General features: G+C 39.2%; 1 protein-coding gene across 1 annotated transcript in view; it reads right to left on the bottom strand.

The window, feature by feature from the left end:
* LOC112559686 (C2 domain-containing protein 3-like) overlaps positions 1-23823 on the bottom strand; it is a 26356-nt gene extending 2533 nt beyond the window's left edge. The window contains 41 exon segments of the mRNA XM_025231020.1: positions 374-2489; positions 2668-2876; positions 3193-3273; positions 4114-4190; positions 4193-4240; positions 4616-4667; positions 5346-5502; positions 5608-5825; positions 6078-6171; positions 6984-7139; positions 7332-7440; positions 7652-7789; positions 8610-8820; positions 9211-9239; positions 9456-9636; positions 10085-10186; positions 10492-10581; positions 10680-10738; positions 11096-11225; positions 11889-11977; positions 12121-12249; positions 12519-12662; positions 12901-12956; positions 13686-13759; positions 14103-14207; positions 14688-14774; positions 15017-15118; positions 15550-15674; positions 16398-16518; positions 16862-17028; positions 17506-17677; positions 18394-18555; positions 18911-19029; positions 19321-19436; positions 20445-20652; positions 21014-21407; positions 22024-22113; positions 22506-22634; positions 22832-22948; positions 23159-23342; positions 23682-23823. Coding sequence (XP_025086805.1) covers positions 374-2489; positions 2668-2876; positions 3193-3273; positions 4114-4190; positions 4193-4240; positions 4616-4667; positions 5346-5502; positions 5608-5825; positions 6078-6171; positions 6984-7139; positions 7332-7440; positions 7652-7789; positions 8610-8820; positions 9211-9239; positions 9456-9636; positions 10085-10186; positions 10492-10581; positions 10680-10738; positions 11096-11225; positions 11889-11977; positions 12121-12249; positions 12519-12662; positions 12901-12956; positions 13686-13759; positions 14103-14207; positions 14688-14774; positions 15017-15118; positions 15550-15674; positions 16398-16518; positions 16862-17028; positions 17506-17677; positions 18394-18555; positions 18911-19029; positions 19321-19436; positions 20445-20652; positions 21014-21407; positions 22024-22113; positions 22506-22634; positions 22832-22870 — 6885 coding nt within the window. The 5' untranslated portion in view covers positions 22871-22948; positions 23159-23342; positions 23682-23823.

Here is a 23823-nt window from a genome sequence, read left to right as displayed (position 1 = left end):
ATGCATATTCTGCAGAGTATCATAGCTAACCTTTCATACTCAAACGACCTATCACTCCCATCAATGGATTTGTGTCCCTTCTTTTATGTTGAAATAAGTAGCTTCTGATGTTCACTTACTTACAGCCCTTCCATAATGAGTGACCAAACAAGAGAGATTTTTTTTATAAGCATCATCCAGTGAAATGTATGATCTTTCTCTGACGAGAAGATCACAGATACCATGTACATACATCATCAATACATGTGTTTACTAGGCTTTTAACACATTTATTCATCCAAAGAGCAGCCACATCTCATAAGCCATCAAAAGAAAATCAGCATAATCACCACAGAGTAACAATCATGTCCTATTAAAACACAATAAGACTGACCTGTGCAGAAGATCTGGTGGTAGTTGAGGCAGCAGCCCTTGTGGCTAGCTGCAAGGCCTGCATGGAAGCCTGCAAGTCTTCCACAGACAGAAAAAAGTCTTGAGTAGCTCCAAACACATCTGATGTGGGATTGCAGGTGGGGTCCAGAATCAATGCATTATCCCTCTCGTCCTGGGATGACTTGGCTCCGCTCTCCAGGCCGCTGTCTTCTGTGGCTGGAGGATCACTGCTGGCTGTTAAACTGCCATTCCTGATCCCTGCCCTACTCGTTACATCTCTTGTCCTGTCTGCTGCTGCACGTGGCTGGCATACAAACTCCTCCTCTGATGATTCACAGTGTCCACTGTCTGCTCCTCTTGGTACACCAGCACCAGAAAAGAAATCAGACACTTTCAAAGTCCTGGATGACAGGGGCTGCTGGGAATGGAAGGAAGGCTTACCAACTTCATGTCCACTGCTGTCCGCTTCCTCTGGACTGGGTGCATGATGCATATAGAAGCCATGACCATTGACTGAAGACTGACACGAAGGCCCGTCACCTCTCCAATCCACATGCTGCACACAACTGGAGGACTCCAGAGAGTCCAGCTCAACATTTGACAAGAGATGGGTGCGGGAACTAACTGGTGGGTTAGCACCTGGAGCTGATCCAAGCTGCCTATTAGGAACCACATCGTGATAACTTACTGCGCACCCATTTACCTCTGCAGCACCTCTGTGAATGTCACTTAAATTTTCTAGAGAGGAATTGGGCTTTCCTTCTGATAGACATGTGCTTGGTGTTCCATCGCTGAGTCCAGCCAGGCCACTGCTGGAAATCTGGGTGTGCTGCGTCAGCCCTTCCCTGCTAGACTGTGTTGTGGTCTTGTCCCCTGCTGGCTTCTCGTCTCTCTGTATTAAATGTTTTGCAGACTCCTGCATTCTTGCGTCTTGAGTCTGCACATGGTCAGAGTAGCTTGCATCAAGCTCATGTACTGAACTTTCTGCTAGCCAGCTGTCCACAAAGGAATGTTGATCTTTGACATTATAATTATCTGGATGTTGCAACATGTGAGCCATGATTCTGCCATTTTTAAGAAGGGTCTGGCTGATTTCACTGTTGTCTTTGGAAGTTTGCTTGTCATGGCTTGGCTGGTCAGGGTAAGTCCTTGAGAAATCAGCAACTGCATTGTGACCATGAATGGGGAAGGGACATCCGAATGGCAACGTGCCATGGCCTACTTGGTTAGAATTTCCAATATCTACAAACAAGCTAGAGACATTATTGATCCTGCGAGGAGTGATGGCTTCAACATCTCCTTCTGAGCATACGGACCCTTCCTCTAGCTTAGTAGCCTCCTCCCTGTCCAACAAGGCGCGGTACTGGTGATAGCTCCCAAAGAAATCGTCTTCTGATTCACTGAAGTCATCCTCTAGATCATTCTGGACTTCAGCCTGCATGTCACCACTTTCCTTTGTAGCTCTGACAACAGATGCGTTTTGTGTGGCACCCTTTTCATCTCTGTGCAAGCCTCCTCCATCATGACATTTACTGCTGGCAGAAGCTGAATCTGTAATGACTCCACCTCCGGTCACAAAACCCTGACTGGTCTGCGAGTTGCTGGCAAAGTCATGTGGTGAACACATTGAGTTTACATTTCCTGAGGACAACTTGCCTTCCACAGTCATCAATGTCTCAGGTGACTGTGAAGCACACTTCTGTGGGTCAGAGCCACCTGCGGCTGACCTGTCCCTGGTCAGGCCAAAAGCTTCCTCTCTGTTACTGAGTTGGCAGTCTTGCGACCTGGCTGTATTTTCACCTGAGAATGCTCCAGAATCACCTTCAGATGTCATGTGGACGAATTGGCTTCCACCAGGTACCATCTCCCTGGTGCCAGATGGTGAGTGCACTTGGCTGCTCTCATCATGCACACCTGATCGTGAGTGGAACTGGCTTTCATCTTGTGTTCCAAGGAATGAGGATACAGTGTGAATGGTGCTGAGCCCGAAGTGAGTCCCTGTTAGGATGTCTGCAGACCTTGCACTTGTGGGCTGGTTGCCATCTACATCGGGCTCCTCAGAGGCCAAGCGCTGCTTCAGGCGAGTGGTAATGTTGTCCAGGTCTTTCAGCTGCTGTCTGTAAAAAACAAAATGATCGGGCTTAGTGAATAGCATTTTAGCCCAAAATACTCTGCTGCCTTAATCATAAAAATCTCCACTTATCCAGATCAACAGCTTTTATTTTAAATCTTTCAAAAACTGCTCACAACTGAAGGTTTTAAGCTAACATCAAAATAAAAGTACTTAAGAATTACCTAAGCGAAGCAAACAGCACAGATTTGGAAGCATCCTGGGGTGCAGGGACACCCAAAGTGTTATGCAAGTCCCAAGAAAATGGTGCAGGTGGCACTGAACTGGGGACTGGCAGTGAAGCAAACTTGATGCTTGAACTAGCATGTTGATATTCAAATGTTGCTGAAGTAAACTTGTAGCTTGGGGGATTGCATATTGAGGCTCCTCTCTGCTGTCACAAAATCCCATATCTTACAAAACAACTATACATAACTTGGATAAAAAAGTTCTTATAACCAGCTTGCAACAGATTCAAGGAATTTGTCATATTAGAACATTTTCTACTAGGCATCTTGAAACTAGCAACACAACTCATGTTTTCTGTCACACTTGAAAAATACATGACTATGTATGAAAACAACGGCAAAAAACTTGGCAAATATATTCAATAAGCTAAAAGAAAGCATACCCCTATTTAAAATCTACTCTCAGACTGGTGAAGGTGCAGCTTTAATTATCGAGATCAAGATGCTTGAGCAGGAACTTACAGACAACATGCTTAGTGCAGGGTCTGTCTCCGCTGTCGTGGTGGCACTACTTGTCTGCAGACTGACTGGGACAATGCTGACCTGTAGGCACACCACCACAACATGGTGCATTGCCTTGGATTACATCTCAATTCAACCATTAACATCATCTTAGCAATTTCAGTTACATATTGAAATAAAAAAGCTGAAGTTGTAAAATGGCTTAAAGAATATAAACAGAACACAATTTAATGTTCATCTCCTTATTCACAATAATGAATTAATTCCTAATAATTTTTAATACAGAACTATGTGAACAAAAAGGGATGAAACCCAGTCATTTGGCTTAGAGGCAACTTAGATTTGAGAAGTGTTACATCCCCTAACATAGGAACAGGAAGACTTTAGTGTGAAGATTTGAATTTTTCCTAAGGTACCTTTCTTTTAAAAAATGACGGTGAAACAAGAGCATGGATGAAGTTAGCTAGCATTTTTCCATCATTTTCAAGTGTATTTCTGACCCTAAAGTTGTCATTGTAAGTTATGTTTATTTGTTCTTATATGGTGTGTAACCATTAAACCCCACTGAATATCAGACTATACATTACAGTGATGACTGATTGTGAGTAAGCCTGTACAAAAATTTGGAAATCTGGTTTGATGTACCTTGGGATATACAGGAAAATGCCATTTCCAAACGGAATAAGGAAGGAAGAGTTTATTCTTTTTAACTTCTAATTTTAATTATATTTTTGATTATTCCTTCTCTCACATTTAGTTTCTTTTTTTAAGATTAAAACTCAATGTGTTAACAGAGTTTTATGACTTCCAAAATTACAGATAAGAGCTACATCAACATTTATACAAATCAAAAGCTATATATCAACATCAAAATTAAGACATTCCTACAAATAAAAGCCATATATAGATATATCAACATACCTTTATCTGCCCACGGTTTAGTCCATTGAAGTCAACAATGTTGTACCAGCCTGAAATACGCTGCAATCCAGATCTTAAGGAGACAAATCCACTGAGACAAAGCCTAGTACACGATCACAGGATTTATCTGGAATAAGAATATAATTCTTTGCATTATCAGTATATAACACAACAATAAATCGCTGCAGAAAGCATAAAAAAGCATTTATTCTGAAGTGTAATATTGCATTTATATCTTTTTCAGCCCATTCACTCCAACAGGTATATCTTTAAAACACCCTAACAGATTACCTAAGAAACCAATAAAAGCCAGCATCTATTCAAATGAAAGTGATAAGATCATCTGTTAGTGCCCAATATCAAAAGGACAAAAGGAATAACAGCATTATCATATACAGTGACAAGAGATTATGACTACTCAACAAACTACCAGACAGTGTGACGCTATGTTGTCTTCTTTTCATTCATTACTGCTTAAAAAAGCAAACAAACATGTTCTCACCTGGTTGCTTTCTGGCGCCCTCAGGTTTGTGCCACACTTTGAACACAAGGTTCTGAAGAAAAACAACCGGAAGATTAACATCCATGAAAAATACTCCTATTTCTTTTTGCAGCATCTCTTGTACGAGTGCTTTATGATTAATATTAAATGGAATTATCTCTGGGTTTTTTTTTTCTTTAATAGAACCCAAGTCTGGGGTGGTTGTTATGAAGTGAGGGTAAATCTTTGCTCTGGGGCAACAAGAACAAGGGTCTGGTTTCCAAAATTATAAAGTGGTGTCCCGACCCTTCAGATGTTGTTTTACCCATGAAACTGTAGTTATAAAGCAGTGACAAAGGTGCCCTTGGGTAAAATAGAAATAGTGCCTGTGGGGTCTGGACACTGATTTTGAGCTTCGGAAACAAGATGCTTTTGAGTTACCTATTTTGCCCTTGGGAAATGACTCACTCTCACTGATAACTATAGCACCTGGTGGTTAGTGCTCTCAATTTTTGGAGCAGGACACCAGTTTGAGGCATGCCTGGGCCTGCGATCGAAAATATTCTCTCCTGTTCACCTAAGATATGGGTACCTGATTTTATTAGGAAGGGTGGGAGAAGAGGGTTGGGCTTTGCTGCTTCATACCCTAATTTAGACAGAGTGAGCTGCTCCTTGGATCATTCTGCTATAGGACTCATTACTCTTTACTCTCTAAGATATGATCTAAGAGCATGACACAGTGGCATCAGACCTTGCTGTTCTCTGTTAGCAGCTCTGTGGAAAGTGAAACTTCAGTTTCGTAGTCCCATACAGGATTTACGCTGTTGGCAACAATGTTAGTGTAGGTCGGGGACATTGACCCTGCTTGCTGGAATGAGATGTACGAAGTAGGTGCTACCTCTTCTGACCTGAGAAAGACAAACAGATTTTTTTATGTTTACTTCTGGACGTCTTGCTATTCCTGTTGTTAAATTTACAGATACGCTAACTTAACAAAGCAGGCATGATCTCACCTGCTGGTGTGACGAACTGTAGGCAAGTGCAAAGCCCGTTCCACGCTAAGGTAAATGTTGAACACAGAACCTACATCCCCATCATCCTGAGACATCTTTGTGCCAGGACTCTTGTAAAGGATTTCCTCGGACCCCTGGGTGTGTTGAAAACTCTTTTCAGAATTATCATCAGAGAGTTCCTCATGTACAGTGATATCTGTCATCACACCATCATCCAGCTGTTGACAGCAAAAACAGGTGCCACCTGAGACTAGCCACAGATGATGAGAAAAACAGGCACTACTGTTGTCTTTATGAAAAAAATGTCTTGCAGATGACACCATGGTTTCATGAGAACAGAATTATTGTACTGCTAACTTAGCAAACAATGAACCAGACTAGCAATAATGCCAAAACTTGAAAAAATCAAATAAACTGCATAGTTTTTTTTTAATGCTTTTTAAAAAAGAAAAAGCTCCAATTGAACTTACACTGCTAGTACCACAAATATTTGCGGTGATACGAAGTTTAATGAAAGCATCTTGCAGGCTGTCTACCCCTGGCTTGTAGAGTGGCAGCTGTTTACTGTGGGCAGAAGATGGCAATTGACATTCTCTGCTTCTTCCAGTGATTAAAGACCAAACGTACATAGTGTCTGCTGAAATTCTTACATTTTATTGGTATTTTACCTGACTTCTACCTGACCCATGCTAGCCACATTTTAAGTACCTAGTTCTATTATCCAAAAAAAACAAAAAAACAAAACAAAACAAAAACAAAAACAACCCTCAAAATGTTTAGCCATTCTCTGCATTATACACCTACAGTTCTTGCTTTTGTATGTCTTCTTTATACCACACTATGCAGATGCCATAGGCAAAGTTATGGTATTCATGTTTGTAATGCAAAGATTTAAGGATTCTGGTTCAGGTCTTTGAAGTAAATAAGAAAATACAACAAAAAATACAACATAAAGGTTAAAGTAAAATAATTTCCAACACAAATTTTATACCTATAAGAACATTTTTATCAAACAATAATAGCAGCTTTATACATCTTATAATACCTATGTGTGAATCAAATAGGTCATCATAACATAAAAGAAGATAACCAACAATTAGCTGATAAACAACCATTGACTCTATTTAGTTGAGCAAGAGGGATGCTCATGCATCTGTATTCAAAATTTGATTTTTCAGATCTTTTTTTTCTTACAGCCCTACTGACTCAATAGCATGGTACGGTTTCAAACACTAAATTTATATATCAAAACTTTCGTTACCAAGTTTTGACTATACATAGAAAATGTGTGCTCTGCTTCAGTACGATGAGCTCTCTTTAACTTAAAAAAAAAACCCTCAATAGCAATAGGTCAGAAAAACCGCAGTGGCTGGTACCTGATGTGATGTTGTGCTCTGTAGGATTCGCAAAGAGAGCTAAGGTCAACATAGGCAGTGCCAATCAACTTGTCTCTCTGGTGAGGCCTCTCAGCCCTGTCCTTGACCCTGTGAGTCAGCCATGCCTGCACCTGCAGCTGCTCTTCTTGCAGGTACCTGTACATAACAGTTTACATGGTGGAGGAATCTGGTGCCAAGCCACTATTCTGTCTAATATCTACCACTTAAGCAGCATTGTTTAGTATGCTGTTACTTTCATCTACTGTTTAGTTTGAGCTGGACTGAAATCATACTGATGTAATCATACTGTAAACTGTGCAGACCACAAAGCCAGGACAGGGTACTGACCACTGCAGCTGAGCTGACCTCTGTAGCATCACCACATGCTTGTGCTTCAATTCTGACAGCAGTTTCCCACCATCTTTCTTCAAGCGGCATGTTCTTGACACTACCGCTGCTGTAGCAAACAAGCACATTTTCACATTGCTATATCAGAGCTATATTTATATGTGACTAATATTTGAGGTTAGCACATATTTTAAGTGTGCACACATTTGTCTCTCTATACATAATATTGTGTTCAAATGTTTGTGAAGCAAGCATGAGACAGTGAGAAGATGAAAGTGGGAATAAAAAGTGAAAATGTGAAACCCTTTTCACCAGCTCACCTTTGTCATAAACCCTGTAACGTATGTAACAGCAAGCATTGGGGTCAGAAGCCGATTGGCCAGGCAGCAAAACGCAAGACATGGGAAGAGAGACATGGTCGATGTTGATGACTAGCTGATATTGCTGCTGTGATTTATCTGTTGTCACACAAACACACACCACATAGTTTGTCATCATAGAAAAATAAAATTTTTGATAGTATATTCTTTTCTCTAAGTATTTACTCAATGATACCACTGTGGAGTTCACCCTATTAACTACCAAATTCCAAGGGTCTGAAACCCAGTTCATCAGTTGGATGTATTAGCAGTATTGTAAAGCCACTATTACTTAACAGTGAGGGAGGAAGTGTTTTGGGTTGTCAAACTCTACTTCTTTTCTTCTAACACTACAGAGACTGAATAGAGCAATGCATCCTTTCACATTGTCATACATCCCTGCCCACCTCACCCATCTGTCCTCAGATCAGAAGTGGTAAACATCCCAGGTGAGTTAACTGACCTAGACATGCAGTTCAGACGGTGAACATGTGCAACTTTGTGGCACCACAAGCAATGCAAGGTTTCTCCATGCACATAACAAAGAAGGTAGCTAAAACGCAATGAAATTGGTCAAGAGCCTGAACGAAAAACTTGAGAGGTGAACTCACTGGCTAGATGGGAGGTCGAGTTAGTTAAATTTGTGTGCTCCACGTTTGGAACTACCCTCGTCTGAAGCTTATTTTCAGCTGGACTGTTTTGTGGTGTAATTATACTGTAAATTGTGCTGACCACAAAGCCAGGACAGGATGCTGACCACTGGTCAACTCTGATCAATCAGTTGGGAAATGGGTGACTAGTAGGGTGAACTACATATAGTCATGTCATTTGTATGCACAGTATGTAAAAGAAACAGTTTTTTGACACCCCTCCAATCTTTGACCCCTCTAGCTGTCAGTCTACTCTCTTGTTAACCTACCTTTATCCATCCAGTAATCGTGCTCTTCTCCAAACTCAGCTGGACACCAGCCCATGGTTAGCGCTGCCTCTATCACATGCTGGCGATCGCTGGCATGAGCAAAACGGACAGATACTTCTAGCCCTCCGACCATGTGTGACCCTGTCAAATCTGGCTTGGAAGGTGATTGCGACATGGATTGGTTGAAGCCCAAAACTAGAGGAGGAACGCTCTATAGGGAACCATCCTGTGATGCCTACAGAACACAAACTGCTTTCTAAAGAGACTGACCGGCAAAAAGCATATTATTATCATCTAAAAATGCAATAGTTTAATAATCATCAATATGCGCATATTTAATAAATTTAAGTGTGCACATCTACATTTTTATGGGACCAGAAGAATATTTTCTTAAAATTTCATTCAGAATCAATGACCAATGGATTTAAGCCAATATTTGTGTACAACTTTTATGATACATCAGGGTTGAAAATCTAGATAAAGGTTAGTTTATTTAAATAGTCTGAAACCTGTATGGCGGCTCAGCAGAGATGCTAGTGGTACAGTACAGACACCCAAAAGCACATCATTTGTCTTGGGTACAGAACTGTCTGCCTGCTACATCATGCATGTCCTCCAGGTCCATCTCAGCTGTTAAGAATATATACATGAAAGTATTAAGCACATATACATGACATGCTAAGACACAAAAAGGCCATGAATAGTATTTTACCTAAGTGTCATTTAACTTATTGTAGATTTTATTTCGTTGTTGATTGTGACTGTAATCCCTTCAGAGAAAACCTGTTTGAAACTATTGCCTAATTTTCCTTTGTTAAAAAAAGAAAGTTAAGTAAAACTACTCACTCCCTGGTACACCTGGTACTTTATGCCACACCTCCAGCTCTACCTGTCCACTCTCCAAAGCATGCGCCAGGCTGGCAGCATCATCATGGTGTCCTGAGAAGACCTGAGGCACTGGGAACTCAAGGTGGTGCGAAAAGGTAGGGCTGAATGTCCTGGCCACAACTGATGTCACTCTTTCATCCTGCAGACAATGACAACAAACAATAATGATACCCGAAACTGCAAAAGACTTATAAAACTCTCCCATATAGCCACAGGTCCTTTCCCCAGTAAGTTTAGTTTTGTGCATATGGAGCAGACATAACACATTAAGTCTGAAATCTTGTGGCAGAAACCATGAATCAACTATGCAAAACAGAACACCCATGCTAGCTAGATAGTTTATGCTTAGAAGTCAGCTAAGCTGCTAATAAAATATATGCATTCGATTGACTGTTATGACACACAATGGAAGAGTGCCATGCCAATTATGAGAATTATTAATTGGTAAGCGAATTTCCATGCTGAAATTTACCTCTGCTACATTTCATTTGACTGGACCCATATAACCACATTTTTATCCTGTTACTTCATCATTCACTGTATTAAAAAATAAAAGTGTGATTAGCTAATCTGTCCTAGCATCTAACCTTTTCATTGAAGGACAGCCGCGCATGTACATATGCATTGACTCCAACTTCTGCTGGATACTGCATGGTGGGATCAAACATGGCTGCTGCCTCTGCTGCTGCCTGTCCACAAAATAAATATTTCCATATGACTTCAAAGTCATTTAGAAAAACCTGTCACATTACTAAAGATACTCAGCTTTGCCCCTTGAACCTTGAATGCTAACTTGATCACATCGTTTCTTGCTGTCCCTGTGTGAGTCATTTCCTGCTTCTTAACTGCGGTAAGCTTTGGAACTTTTAAGACGTAGTGCCTGGTGGGACACCACAGTCAAGTTCAATCCACCTGCTGCATTATTGTGCTCATTCCAGTGATCTATGGTAGCCAGTTAATCGGTACATTTTCAGCAATAAACATAACTTCTCACCCTCAGGCCTGAGGCTCTGATGATATCAACAGAAATGCATACTGAGGAACCAGTCCATTGACTTCCCATGCCAGCAAGCTGAGACTGCGCCTGCAAAGACAAAGAACAAAGAGAAGAAAAAAAGGTTTGAATAAAGTGTTTGAACATGAAGCTAAAAAAACCAGCATTGCAAAAAACTTCATACTGACCTCTACAGCCTGAGACCTGTAACGGACTGTGACATCAATGAGTCCCATATCTTTCATCTGAAACGCAGAAACAAAATCTGTTATGATTTTAGACTAAGAAAGGTAAAGGTAAGGAATCATACAGTCCAGTAGTTTTAGGGATGGTAAATGTAAGTGGCTCACCATAATCCTCTGGACATGTAATCATGGGCAGTAGGAGTTTACAAGTCCAGGCCAGAGCAGGCCTCAGAGATACCTACCATCAGGCTATGAAGCATGCCCAAGTTGACTATTCAGACTTAACATGAACATTGACTTTATATACAAAGGACAACTGACCAAAAGTTCAAATGAACCAGAGGAAAAATATTCTTTTGCTTTGCTCTGGAATATTTTGAGTCATTTAAATTATATAGACTAGTCTAGTGCTACTTACTTGGGAAAGCTTTCCTTGTCCTGTGATTTAGGACAGACAAGTGTGAGAGGCAGTGAGAAGGACTGGACAGCAGACTGGCTGTGCTTCAGCATGGTCACCATGGCACAAATCTTGGCCAGAGGCAGCATGGCCTGTACACATTACAAGAATTCACACAAATGTTTCAAAACATACTGTGGCTACCAATGTACATAAAATATCTCCCTATATACTCTCCCCAAGACCTCTTTAAAAGTGTAAAGTAGGCCAAGAGTCTGACATGTGGTAACAGGCGTGGCTTTTATGGTATGTGCATCCAGCCTATTTAATGTCTAGTGTTAATGAGAATCAGGAGGTAAGAATATACTTTTCAACAGAAATTTCACACACAACACTTTCCATTGAAAGAACATGTATTTACATAAAATTTGATGGGCTTGTAATCGCATGTCTACACTGCACTTATTGAATTATATGACCAGAGTTGGTAATCCAGTCCACATCTCTGAGAACTGCAGCAGATGATGCAAGGAAAGAATAAAATCACTGCAGACTCCTATCAACACTGCACTCAGCTGTAGCTCTTGTCTTTAGAATCCTACCAACACTGCACTCAAATGCATTCCTATTGCTCTTGTCCTTGTAGATTTCATGTCAAACAGTTTCAATACTGTATTTCATCCCCAGTTCCTAAACAGATTAAATTGATTTTAGTTTATCTTGCGTTCAGGTACGTTCTAAGGAATTCCCTGCTTTTTTAAATTATCTAACTCGTCAAGCCAGTCGCCAAGCGAAATCTCAGGATTTTTATTTACCCTTGCCATGAGTTGGTCTCGTATGTTGGGATGATAGAATCGACACCACACTTCAAAGGGCAGCCCTCCCCCTGATGAGTCTGCACATGCTGGAAGACAAAAAAAATAAACACATATATAAAAAAAACAATATAACACACACATACACAATAGATATTCAGAGAGGAAACACAAACAGAAAAAGTAAATACTTGTGAATAGCTGCTTAAATAAAACCACATAAACCAGATACCTGTGAGAAGTTCCTGCTGAACAGGCATTCCTGGTGACAGAACAAATTTATGGTGCATAACATGGTTGAAAGAAGGATCTGGAACACAAAGTGTAGTGGGTGTGCAGAAGGACTTCATAGTGGGCATGGCTGCAAAGAAAAAAAAAATATATATAAATTCTTTTCGATGTTTATGAATTCTTTATAAAGAATTCCTAATCTCTGTTATGATACAGAAATACTATCAGCAGCTAGAAATTTTAATGTTTTCAATGGTTTCTTGCTATTTTGCTTCAGTTTGGACTGGTCTACATGTTGAGCAATGAAAATAGTAAGTCTGTAAGGTTTTCATTTACAGGTTATTTTCTTAAAAGTCTGCTCGCAGCCTAAGCTGACTAAATGATGCAAGGTTAACTCACGGAAGGTGGGGCTCGCTGTTTGATGGGACTGGATCTGAGCAGGAAAGTAGTACTGAATGAAGCAGTCTGCTTCTCCCCAGATCATGCTCTCCACCATTTGAAACCCTCGCACACCCTCAACCGTTATCTCAAAGATGTGCTCGAACTGTCAAAACAATTCAGCCATGAAGAATTGAGTAAAAAAAAATTAATTAATTTTAAATTAAGACGTGTTTAAACTTCTTGTATATTTAAAGTTATGAAGTGCTGGTGACTTTATTAAACATTTCTTTATGTTAGGAAAATACACCTCTGAAAAATTACAAAAGAAATGCACAATAAAGAGCGATATGTTGATCAGTAATAACAAAATGTGTCTGGAAGACAAGGATTGCTGTCGTACCTGCAGGGACAGCAAACTCTGCTTTCACTCCTTCAGATATATTTCTGATGCCTTGTCTGCAAATAAAAGCAGTTTTACAAACACGATAAACAGCCAAGACAAAATCTGGTATTACCTTATTCAGATTTATGATTCAGTAATTTGAGTCTTTACCAGATAGTATGAAAGTTAAGTGTAATTTATAACTGTGCTGGATACTATGAGAATTAAGAGAACTATATATTACTGTGCCCTCCAAGACATCACCCTATAAATACATGTAGTCAGTCTGCTGTTCTTCCCAAATAAGTGACTTGCATACACAAGATGGAAGAGGTGGGGGAGGGGGAAGGATTGGTGTTTTATGCGGAGCCAGCCTCTAAGGCCATATCACTGCAGGTCAGCCAGCCCTGTAAACAGATGCCAAATGCTGAGAAAGAACAGTGCACCCAAGATGAGAGCTGAACCCAGGACAGCCAACCTTCTCTATAATGGTGACAGGCACAAACCTTTGTGCCACTGGACTGCTCAAAGATGGAACAGGTACCAATGAGGTTATACAAGTTGTGTTTGACTAACTCCATTGTGCTACACCTTTATGACAAACTGTGCACATACAGTTGTAAGTGTTTTATGTGTATGCATGCATGCTCATGTGAGAAGAGAGCCACACTCAAACAACTAACAGGCAATGTGTAATATTCCTCTGTTTCTTTCTAGTACTGCTTGCACATGCATGTGTGTATGTATGTAAAGCCCTTTCAGCCTGGATCATGAAAAGGTTTAGACTGGTGTGACATACAGACCTCTCCAAAAGGGTATGTGGACGTTGGACATGTTCAGCAGTTCCCTCCATTTTCAGTTTTCGCAAATTGCTCACCTGTGAAATATTGGAAAACCTTAACTAACATTTGACACAATTGTTGTCTTATTTGCAGTAGTGACTTTTATGGTTATAAAGTGAAAATGTAACTGACATTTCCATCATCCGACATTATCTCCATCCACACCCAATGTCAAAATACTATTTTAATGGTTACCTGACTTCTTAAAGGGTTAGAGAAGCTTTTGCAGCAACGTTATGGTTAGGAACACCACTTTCACAAAAAAATGCTGGCCCCAAGTGGGGTCTTTAACATTTCCCTCCTTAACAACTGTAAAGTCAAGGGACTATCTTTACCCTTCTTTTATTACACATTAAATAATCCCCATTTCAACCCTACCTGATCTAAAGAGCCCATAGCCAGTAGTACAGAAATCTGGCCAAACTGAAGGCCAGAAAAAGGATCCATAATAGGCATATAGTTGTCAACAGCAACAACTGGATACTGAAAAGTTAAAAAAAAAATAAGTAATTAACTAGCAAAAATGTGAGGCCAAAATAAGATGTGTTCCCATGATTTGTTCAGTGATGAACTTCTATGTTCAGTGATATTTGTGTCCATTTACAAAGAAAATTGCAATTCTGAAAATATTCGTTGATCTTTATTACTTTTGCATACTTTTGTCACATAATGTATTAACATGGATGTGTTTTATGTTGCTATATACCAGCATTCTGCTAATTCATAGACCTAAATGGTCTTGATGCCATTAACACTATATTAGTTATAAAAGCTTTAATGTCATTTTAATGTCTATCAAACAGAAACTTTAGGATGAGAATGATTCTTCAGATAGCAGTGGGAAAAAGAAACTGTTTGACACCAGCACTGCACTAAAAACAACAGACACAGTTAAGCTCTGCAAAGGTAAAATGAAATTAAAGAAAATAAGGTTTTGTTCATGTTCTGATTGACAGCACTCACCTGTGAGCGCAGCAAGGTGTTTGCAATCTTTTTGTCCCGGAATGACATGAAGAACTGATGCAGACTCAGCTTCACAATGCCTATAAGCTGCATAAAGTGGCATACAGAAGACAGCCAACTGAGAAATGTGGGTCTAGGAAGGTCTTAGTCAAAATTAGATTCTGTTTTTTTTTAATTTAAAATTCATAAGCCACAATAAATAGACAAATATATAAATCTAAAATTAAAAATATAACCTAGAATTCCATCCACTTCACGTCTATTCACGTGTCTATCAATTTTTCTTTATCTAGCACACCTAGGATAACATTAACAGTTTTCTCACTGACCTTGTCATTCTTGTGAGATGCCTTTTTGTCCCAGACTTCCAGGATCATGTAATTATCGCGCATGCGATCTAGAACCCCAGGCGTAACCAACACTGGAGCTACCTGTATAGCATAGACACAATTACACTAACAGCAGCAAGATCATGGCACTGCAATCCATCTCAGTTCATCTTGAATTCCTTTTTTTTTAACCCCATCCCAGCATCATCACAATTCTCTGGAGATAACAGTCATGCATCTGGAATCTGGATGACTTCTCTGTTTATAATATTCAGTCAGCAATAATGATTGTGAATATCTTTGTGTGTGTGCACATGCATATCTTCGTGTCTGCATGCACATGCATGCATATCTTTATGTATGTGTGTGAGTGTATCTTCACGTGTGCGTGTGCAGGTGCTTGCTTAACCCTAAGATTTTCAAAAGTTATATATATAATAATTAAGATAGTGACATAATTTACCTGCTCTAATTTTAAATTCTCTAGGTGACTAGAGGAGTCAGACAGGTAGTACCATGCAAATAAATCTGACCTGGCTAAAGTTGTAACAAGGGTTAATGGTGCCCCAGCAAACAGCAGAATGGACTGTGTCATTACACCAGAACATTCGACAGACAATGTAGGTGTTGCGTGCTGTTATTTCACCAGCTCCCAAGCCTGTTGCACATTATTGTCACGTAAAGAAATTATGTCGTCATAAACTCTAAACTGATTTGATATTCTGTAAATGTTTCAAAAAGTTTCAAATTTAGCCATTATGTTTACCAACATTACATAGTGTTCTTCAATTTTCTTTATTCTACACCACTTGTCTCCCCTTGTATACCACATGCACAGATAAGTAGAAGGTTCCAGAAGAAACTAGATGCAGCTTGAACATTCAGCAAACGTCTAGGCCGACATAGCAATAGCATCATGATTTCTAATCTTGTTTACATAGCAAGGTCTTCAGACCGGCAGCTAACGTTGCTCGCTGCTTGTTTGATGTCACTTATTATTAATTTCGTGAGTAATGGGCTGAGCTGAATGGTAATTGTACGTCATGTCATCAGTAAACATCTACAACAAAGAAGTATCCAGTCTGGAAATTAAAAAAATATAGGTCATGCAGAAAATAATGATTTTAAGTATACAAAACATTTCAAGTCAAAATAGCAGAACAACAGTGTGACTGAAGGACATTTCTTGTGGAAATAGGAAGGTGATCTGCTTATCACACTGCAAAGTCTTTTTCATATTTGAAATCAGGGTAGTTAATTGTACAAAACCTCAAATGTGCATCAAAATTGCTAACATCACTACACTCTATTGCCCAGTGCACCAGAAGCCTGATACAGGCTGTTAGAGCAAAAGATGCACGAAATTAATCTCATAACTCACCATCACTTTTCTGTTGTTGCAGAATGAAGGGCTTCTTGCTGCATGCATTTAAGGGTAGCACCCCCTCCTGAGAAATGTTGCAGCCCTCAGTTACCACCAGCATCAAATGCAGTGTCAGTACCTGTTTTCATGATACACAGTAACCTAACACTGAGAAAAGTCATGCAGAAAACTGCTGGGTTTAATTATGACAATAAAAGAGATTTCAAACTAGCCGAAAACAAGTTGATACTGGGTCCAGTGCCTGTACCTGGACTGGTTAGCAGGTGGACTTGATGCATGTGTATCAGCTGTTAACGTGAATTCTATTGTCATACCAAATGTTGCAGGCATTTAGTTTAAGAATAGGTTTTTGCAAATCTCTCTGTGTTTTGGATAGACAGGGTACAAGCAAAGGTTCAAAGAAAACTTAAAACTATAATTAAGGATTCCTCTTTGTTAAAGAAAGTGAGGCTGTGTATCACCTCTTTGTCAGAAAAAGTTTCCTCTTGTTGCCTCTTTTCCAAAGAATGGCCAGTAACAGAGGTCGGAATTACTGGCTTTTTACTGTCCTTCTGTTCTGGTGCTGGAGTTTTAGTAATGCTTGGGGGTTTTCCCAATGTTTCACTTGTAGAATGAAGTGCTTGGTTCTCTGAATGCATCAACATGAAGCAGAAGAAATTGCCATCATTCTAAAGGTAAATTCATTCTAAATCATGTACACAGATAAGCACTGTAAACTTTACAGTACCATTAAATAAAAATACAACTATCTGCCACAGCTAAAAGGAATATTTTCATAGATGTTTACTTTTTTCTCTTTACATAAAGTCACACAACATCATAAACAGCACAGAAAAAAATTATCTATGTGAGATAAAATACCAGTATACTGAGTGTGAAGATCATTGTTAACTCAAAAAAAGGTGCAAATTTCAAATTCAAAGTTGAATTATTGCCAGAAGCATCTTTAGAGTACATAAAACTGATAAAACCATGTCTTTAGTCTGTAGGATTCTGGAAATCTTGACTTACTGCTGAAGATGCAAAATACAGATCGTCACACTCATGTTTCAAAATACCTTACAGTGTAAAATGATACTAAAACAAAAGTTAGATAAGGACTTGCCCTTGACTGGTATCACAGAGTTAGCTGAGGTCTGATGCTGAACTACAGCAGGCTGTGGTAAGGAAGGTTGAGTGATAGGGACAATCCTGCAAGTTCTATTGAGCTCAGCCACTCTAGTTTGTGCCAGGGCTGTAGCAAAATCCTTGTGGTCTGAAGCCAGCTCCACAGATATCTATAATGAATGATGCAGTATGAGATATATGCCTGAAAGGAAATTTGCCTTGCTACTGGGAATATGTTTGTGAAGTTTTGCTGCTAACATTATTAATATGAAGGGCACAATTAAACACATGCTGCCTCTCTTTGGCGGTATCACTAAATTACAAAATGGAGAGGGTAGTGACATCTTAACTGTTTTAGGAAATTGACGGCAAGATAAAACAAATTCCAAATTACACATGACAAGACAAAACTGCCTTTTCTTTGTATTTTGATGTAGGATCACCATGATCAACCTGAAGCCCATTTTAATTTCTGCTAAATTTAATCAATGTGACATGATTATTAACATTACTTGCTACTTGTCTCTGAATTCTTTTCTGTAAGACTTTGAATCTCAGTGAAATAATAAAGTGCTAAATACTTTGAATCTAGGAAAAGATTATATCAATAATAAGATGTATAACATAATAATAATGTTTATCACTATCCAGCTTCTTCCATTCTCATTACAGGCCAAATGTATCCAGGAAACTGCACTGAAAGATGTATGACTGTACAACAGTCACAGTACAGTTTGATAGCATGCTGCAATCCTACACTTACTTCACCAACCATATTCTAAACACACTTTTACACAAGCACAGTTATCTGCCCATACACATGTCCATGTACGCACCTATATGCACATTTAAATATTTAAGACATTAACAGTCATTTTCTATCTACCTTCAGTGTTCCCACAGAGCGTGTTCGTGAAGATGTACGAAGAGAGCTGCTGGCAGACATGTTTCGCCTACTTTCCCTGATTTCTAGCTCTGGAGTTAACTGCAGGTCATCTGACTTGAGGATAGCTTTAAGCGGAAGACCACAGCTGCCAACTAGATATGGCTGCATCAAAACCAAATGACACTGTAGGTAATCAAGTTTAATATACAGAAACAATCTGCACTTGAGCTCTGGTGTGCAGCAAAATAAACCTTGGACATAATACATCACAACCTGATAAGAACAGTCTGTCAATCTTTCATACTAAAAAGCATTTGCTCTTTTAGTGCATAAGCATACACACAAGCACACAAACACACTCATGCATGAAAGTGCTGCGAAAGAAAAGAGGGAGGGAGACACGTGTGATTAGATATTACCAGCTTGGTTAGATCTCAAATAAAACACAGAAGCAAACAGTCATACTTATTTATTAGTAATAATAATAGGGTTTATGTAGTCAGATTTATTTACTCACAGATTGTTGTCCTTTTTCTCTAGCAAACACTTTAAAGACAAGTGCTGATTTCCACCACTTTTCAAGGGCAGTCCCATCAAAAAGCAATGGAAACACAGATCGATGTCCAAATGATACCACTGGAAATGCACGATATACTATCATATTATTATCATCAATAAATCAATAATAAAAAGTACAGTTTTTACACAAATTTTCTGAGAATGTGTACAATTTCTTCTGGAAGAGGTTATGAAGGAAAGGCTTGTGATTAACCCTATATTAATTCATCTTTTTTTCAAGCTTTTTAAACATTTCTTTAATTGCTTTAATTTCTAGCTGCTGATGGTATGTCAATGCAGATCCTGCCAACTTTTCAGAAATGTGAAAGCATTCTTTTTATTGTAGTATCATATTATCATGGTTTTTACCTCCATTATTTACTGCTTTTGAAGCAACCCTCATGACTTCCGTTGCCATGGTATTTGGTGAAAGCTTATCCCTAGATGTGGCCACCACAGGAAACTGGTATTCCACAAGGTATGTGCTACATAAGAAAAAATTAAAACCTCTATAAAAAGAGAAATAAATTAAATTCCATCCAATAAACTGCACTCATATCTTCCAGAACGGGGTGAGACAAATTGATCCCAAACCATATCAAACCTGACATCTTGACCCTTGCCATGACCAAACTGATGCTGAAAGATGCTATTCACATCAAATATTGCTAACAAAGCCATGCATTGTTCAAACACTGTATGTTGTTTCAGATCCAGATTCCAGTGCCATGGAAAGGGCATTCCCCTTCTCTTTAGGGATACAACCTGACAAAATCCAGCAGGCCCTGCAGGAACAGGGGGTGCAGCTTGTAAAAGTGAGGGAACAGATGGATATGGAAGACATGCCACTGACCAGAGAGCCTGATATAAAATTTGCCGACGTGTCACTGCAATGTAGGTGGTGGCTACGTTCTGTTGTAAAACACAATGGTCTAGTGTATAGACTTGAAAACCTCTGGATACAAATGAATAATTCTGTGCAATGCCTTGACAGTAGCAGCTGCAGTGCCTACATTGGCAAAATGATAGCCATATCACTGAGAACTTGAGCTCCGACTCTTGGTAATCACCAACTTTTCTTTGAACACCGCCTCCCTATCATTGTCAGATAATGTCACCTAAATCTCAATCAACTCTCTAGGCATAAACACACAGTCTGAAATCAATGGATGAGCTATAAAGCTCACTCTATGAGTACCTAGATGTTGTAGAGTTCATCAGCTCATCAATATTCATGTGTCAATACTCCACATTAGAAGGCTATTGGTCTGTATAGGCACTCTCCCTGTGGACTGTGCTAAAGTATGCTGCTCCTTTACTGTGCATGTACCAGACTTATGACATTTTCTCTGCAATGTTAGGTGTCATCGATGCCAGTACAAACTCACGCACAGGGTATTAGGTGTCACTGACAACAGAACAAAATCAAGTACAAATCATAAAGAATAAAAGAATCCCCTCCCAACACTGCATGTAAAACAAAATGCACTAACCATGGCTTCTGATTTCTCAGAGGGCGAGGAGGTCTGCCTGATCGCTTTGGCATCTTGTGTGACAGCTTGCCAACACCAGAGGTGCTCAGATCAAGGCTGTGCAAGTGGAGACTGTGCACACTAACCCGTGCAACGTGCACACGACCTAACAGTGTAAGTCGTTCCACACTGAGTCCATCAACGCCTGATCTAGCCACAGACTGGACATCTGAAAAGAAATCTTTGTGAGATTGTAATGTGTTTTAAATAAAATATATTCTATATAAAAAAAATCTTATAATTAATGACATTAAGCAAATCAAAATCTTCTGCATGTAATAAAATTTTATAAGTTGAGAACATCCAGGAAATAATAAAGATATACTAAACTATAAAAATTTTACTTTCCACAAAACAATGAAATCTTTTCGCCTAGTCATTTCTCTACTTAAATTTTTTTTTAAAATGCAATTGAACTCTTTAAATTTATATTGGGGAAAAAATGACAACAATGATTTGTACCTGATAAAATATGTGGATGTACTTGTGCAAGTGTGAATGATGCATGCATTAGTATGAGTGCAACTCACTCTGTTCGCTGTCTTCGGCATCAGACAGTACTGGGTCAAAGGACACTCGCGATATCTCTGAACGTGGAGTGCTGGGAACATCACTGTCACTTACACAGTCCATGCTGTCCTTCTTTCCTGTCAACTTTGTTTTTAGCTTTGAACCAGATCTAGAACCAGAACGAGACCGAGACCTTGAATGTGACGGAGACCTTGAACGCGATCGAGATTTTGAACGTGACCGGGATCTTGAGTGAGATTGTGACATTCCACTTTTTGGAGATTTTGTTTCAGATGGATTTGACTTTTTGGATCGCAATTTCTTTGAACGTTTACTTTTTCCTCCTGATGAAACTCTGGGCTCTGGCATTAAAGCTGTTATACTTGACACTGAGGAGCTCCTTGATAGAGGCCGCTGAACATAAAAACAAACAAATGACGAGAAAGTAAAGACGCTGTAGCTCTGTAAATAGGATTTTTGTCAAGGATGAACATCAACCATGCAACATTATTCCACCTCAAATGACAATATACCTTAATTCAATCATGATGCTAAGAAAGAAATACATTTCAACATGTAACTATTGATAATTTATATTTATTGATAATTTTTTAATGCTATGATTCCTTGTGTAAACCATTCTTGAGAAAAAGTATTACAAATACTGTTTATCGGTACCAAATGATCAGGTTCTATTGAAACTGCACTTTAGTGTATCAGGACTAATGCAAAGAAGTCAAATATAGAACTGCATAGAAAGGCAATACTTTATAGAAACATTGTACAAAGCAACTAAAAACAACAGAGGTATATGTAAAGACTGAGGAACGATGCCTTCCCAAACTCTGAGATGCAGGAAAATGTGTCCAAATAAATTAGCCACAGTACATTCTGCAGAGACTACTTAGAAACCAGAAATGCACAGAGGCATGATGCTGTATCTTGAAGATTCTTTTTGATAGCACCAAAAAAAACCCCATTATATTAAAATGCAATTGTAATATAATATATAACATGATCTAAAACATACCTTGTTGCCTGGATCATGCAAGGATCCAGAAGACTGAGATTTGTTAAGTTTCATATCTTCCTCAGCTGACAGCTCACTCATATCACTGGCCTATACAAATAAAAAAATGGTCTGGGGAATGTGGTTAGAAAATTTTAAAAATAAAGACAAGTAAAGTTGATCAGTCTAAAAAAGATTCTCGCAACAACCAGAACCAATGATACATGATTGTGTAACCCATGCAAACATGCGGACTTCTAACATATAATATTAAATTATATCTAAAACAGAATCATAATTTCCTTGGTATAGTGAGAAGAAAATAGACAATTTTAAGAAGTATGGATATCTAGCAATCAAATAAGCTATAAAAGAAACCTGAATATGCCAAAGCTGATATGCAACAAAATTACAAAAAAGTGTATTCCAAATCAAAGGCAGTAATGAATTACAAGATTACTACAACCCAAAGACATTAATCCTACTATGACAAAGCCACTTACAGAGTGCTTATAAAACAGTTCGTGCAGCAAGGTATGGTCATGGAGGGGATCTCCAGGTTCACTAGTAGTGTCTATAGCTTCACTGCACATACTTGTTGCAGGACTTATCCCATTCATCAGCTGCAGAACCTACCCACACACAAACAAACATGTGTGCACTGCTGTGTAGCTGTGACTACATTGTAAATGTATGCCTACCCTCCCTGCTCCCACCACACACAAACACATGCACTGCTGTATAGTTGTGACTGTTATAACCTTATGCTAACCCTGCAACACCCACCACACACATACATGCACAAAATCACTATATATACAAACTGTACCTGCCAGTCCTTTTTTCCAAGAGGAGATCCAAACAGCATGTCAACAGGTAAATTAGTGGCTTCTCCAATGAGGGGCCTAGAGCAGTGATTGGCAAGGCTGCTGAGGTAATTACAGAACTGCCAAAGATCGAACACAAGATCCTTAGCAAACAAACTGTAGCAGCCATAGCTTGTAACATAAGAAAATGTTCTTGTTGAAACTTACTTGAAGCCAACCAGCTTCAACTTAACATTTAAAGAGTATCACAGTGCTTGACAACTAAAAGCTTTTAATTTTGAGAGTCTAAACTTAGTAATTAATTATGGAAGTATTAAACAGATGCCCACCTTGCTCCCTGCACTGACTGTGGAGCAGGAAATGTGTGATGCCCAGCAAGAGGGACTTTGCTATGTTTCTCTTCCTCAGATCTGCTAAGACTTGAGATGACCATGGCTTCGCGTAAATTATTTCCTCGATCAAGAAGCATGGAAAGAAGGTCACCTCCACCTTCCACCTGGTCTGGCATGGACTCTATACAGAGAATTAAATCTTTTTGCATGCAGTCCACCAGTGTTTACCATCCATAAAATGCCAAGGGTTTTCAGATCGCCAGTTAAAATTGTCTAATACTAAGATCTGACACAGCCAACAGGCATGTCACTCAAAAGAGAGCTCTAAAGAAGTAAAAGTGAGTTGGAGGTCCCAGCATCATTTGTCCTAAAGGTGGCATGAGTGAATGAAAAGAAGTGAAACTAGCCATCAAAAGTAAAACTAAAAACATACCAATGTCAGCTACAAAACCAACTGAAAATGCATTTGGTTATGTAAACATGTATGCATAAGCACAGAACATAACGATGTTCTACCTACTTTGCATGAAACCAACAGAAGGCTTAGAGGTCAGTGGTAATCCATTGCCTTGCAAATCCGACATACTGATGACAGCCCCACTAGTTGTAATGGCCACAGGACTACCTTCAATATGTCCTTGATCCCTAAGGTTGTACTGCAG

Source organism: Pomacea canaliculata, linkage group LG3, assembly GCF_003073045.1.
Source record: "Pomacea canaliculata isolate SZHN2017 linkage group LG3, ASM307304v1, whole genome shotgun sequence".
NCBI lineage: Eukaryota > Metazoa > Mollusca > Gastropoda > Architaenioglossa > Ampullariidae > Pomacea > Pomacea canaliculata.
Note: the sequence above shows the minus strand (reverse complement) of the source record. Positions and strands in the feature narration are given on the sequence as shown.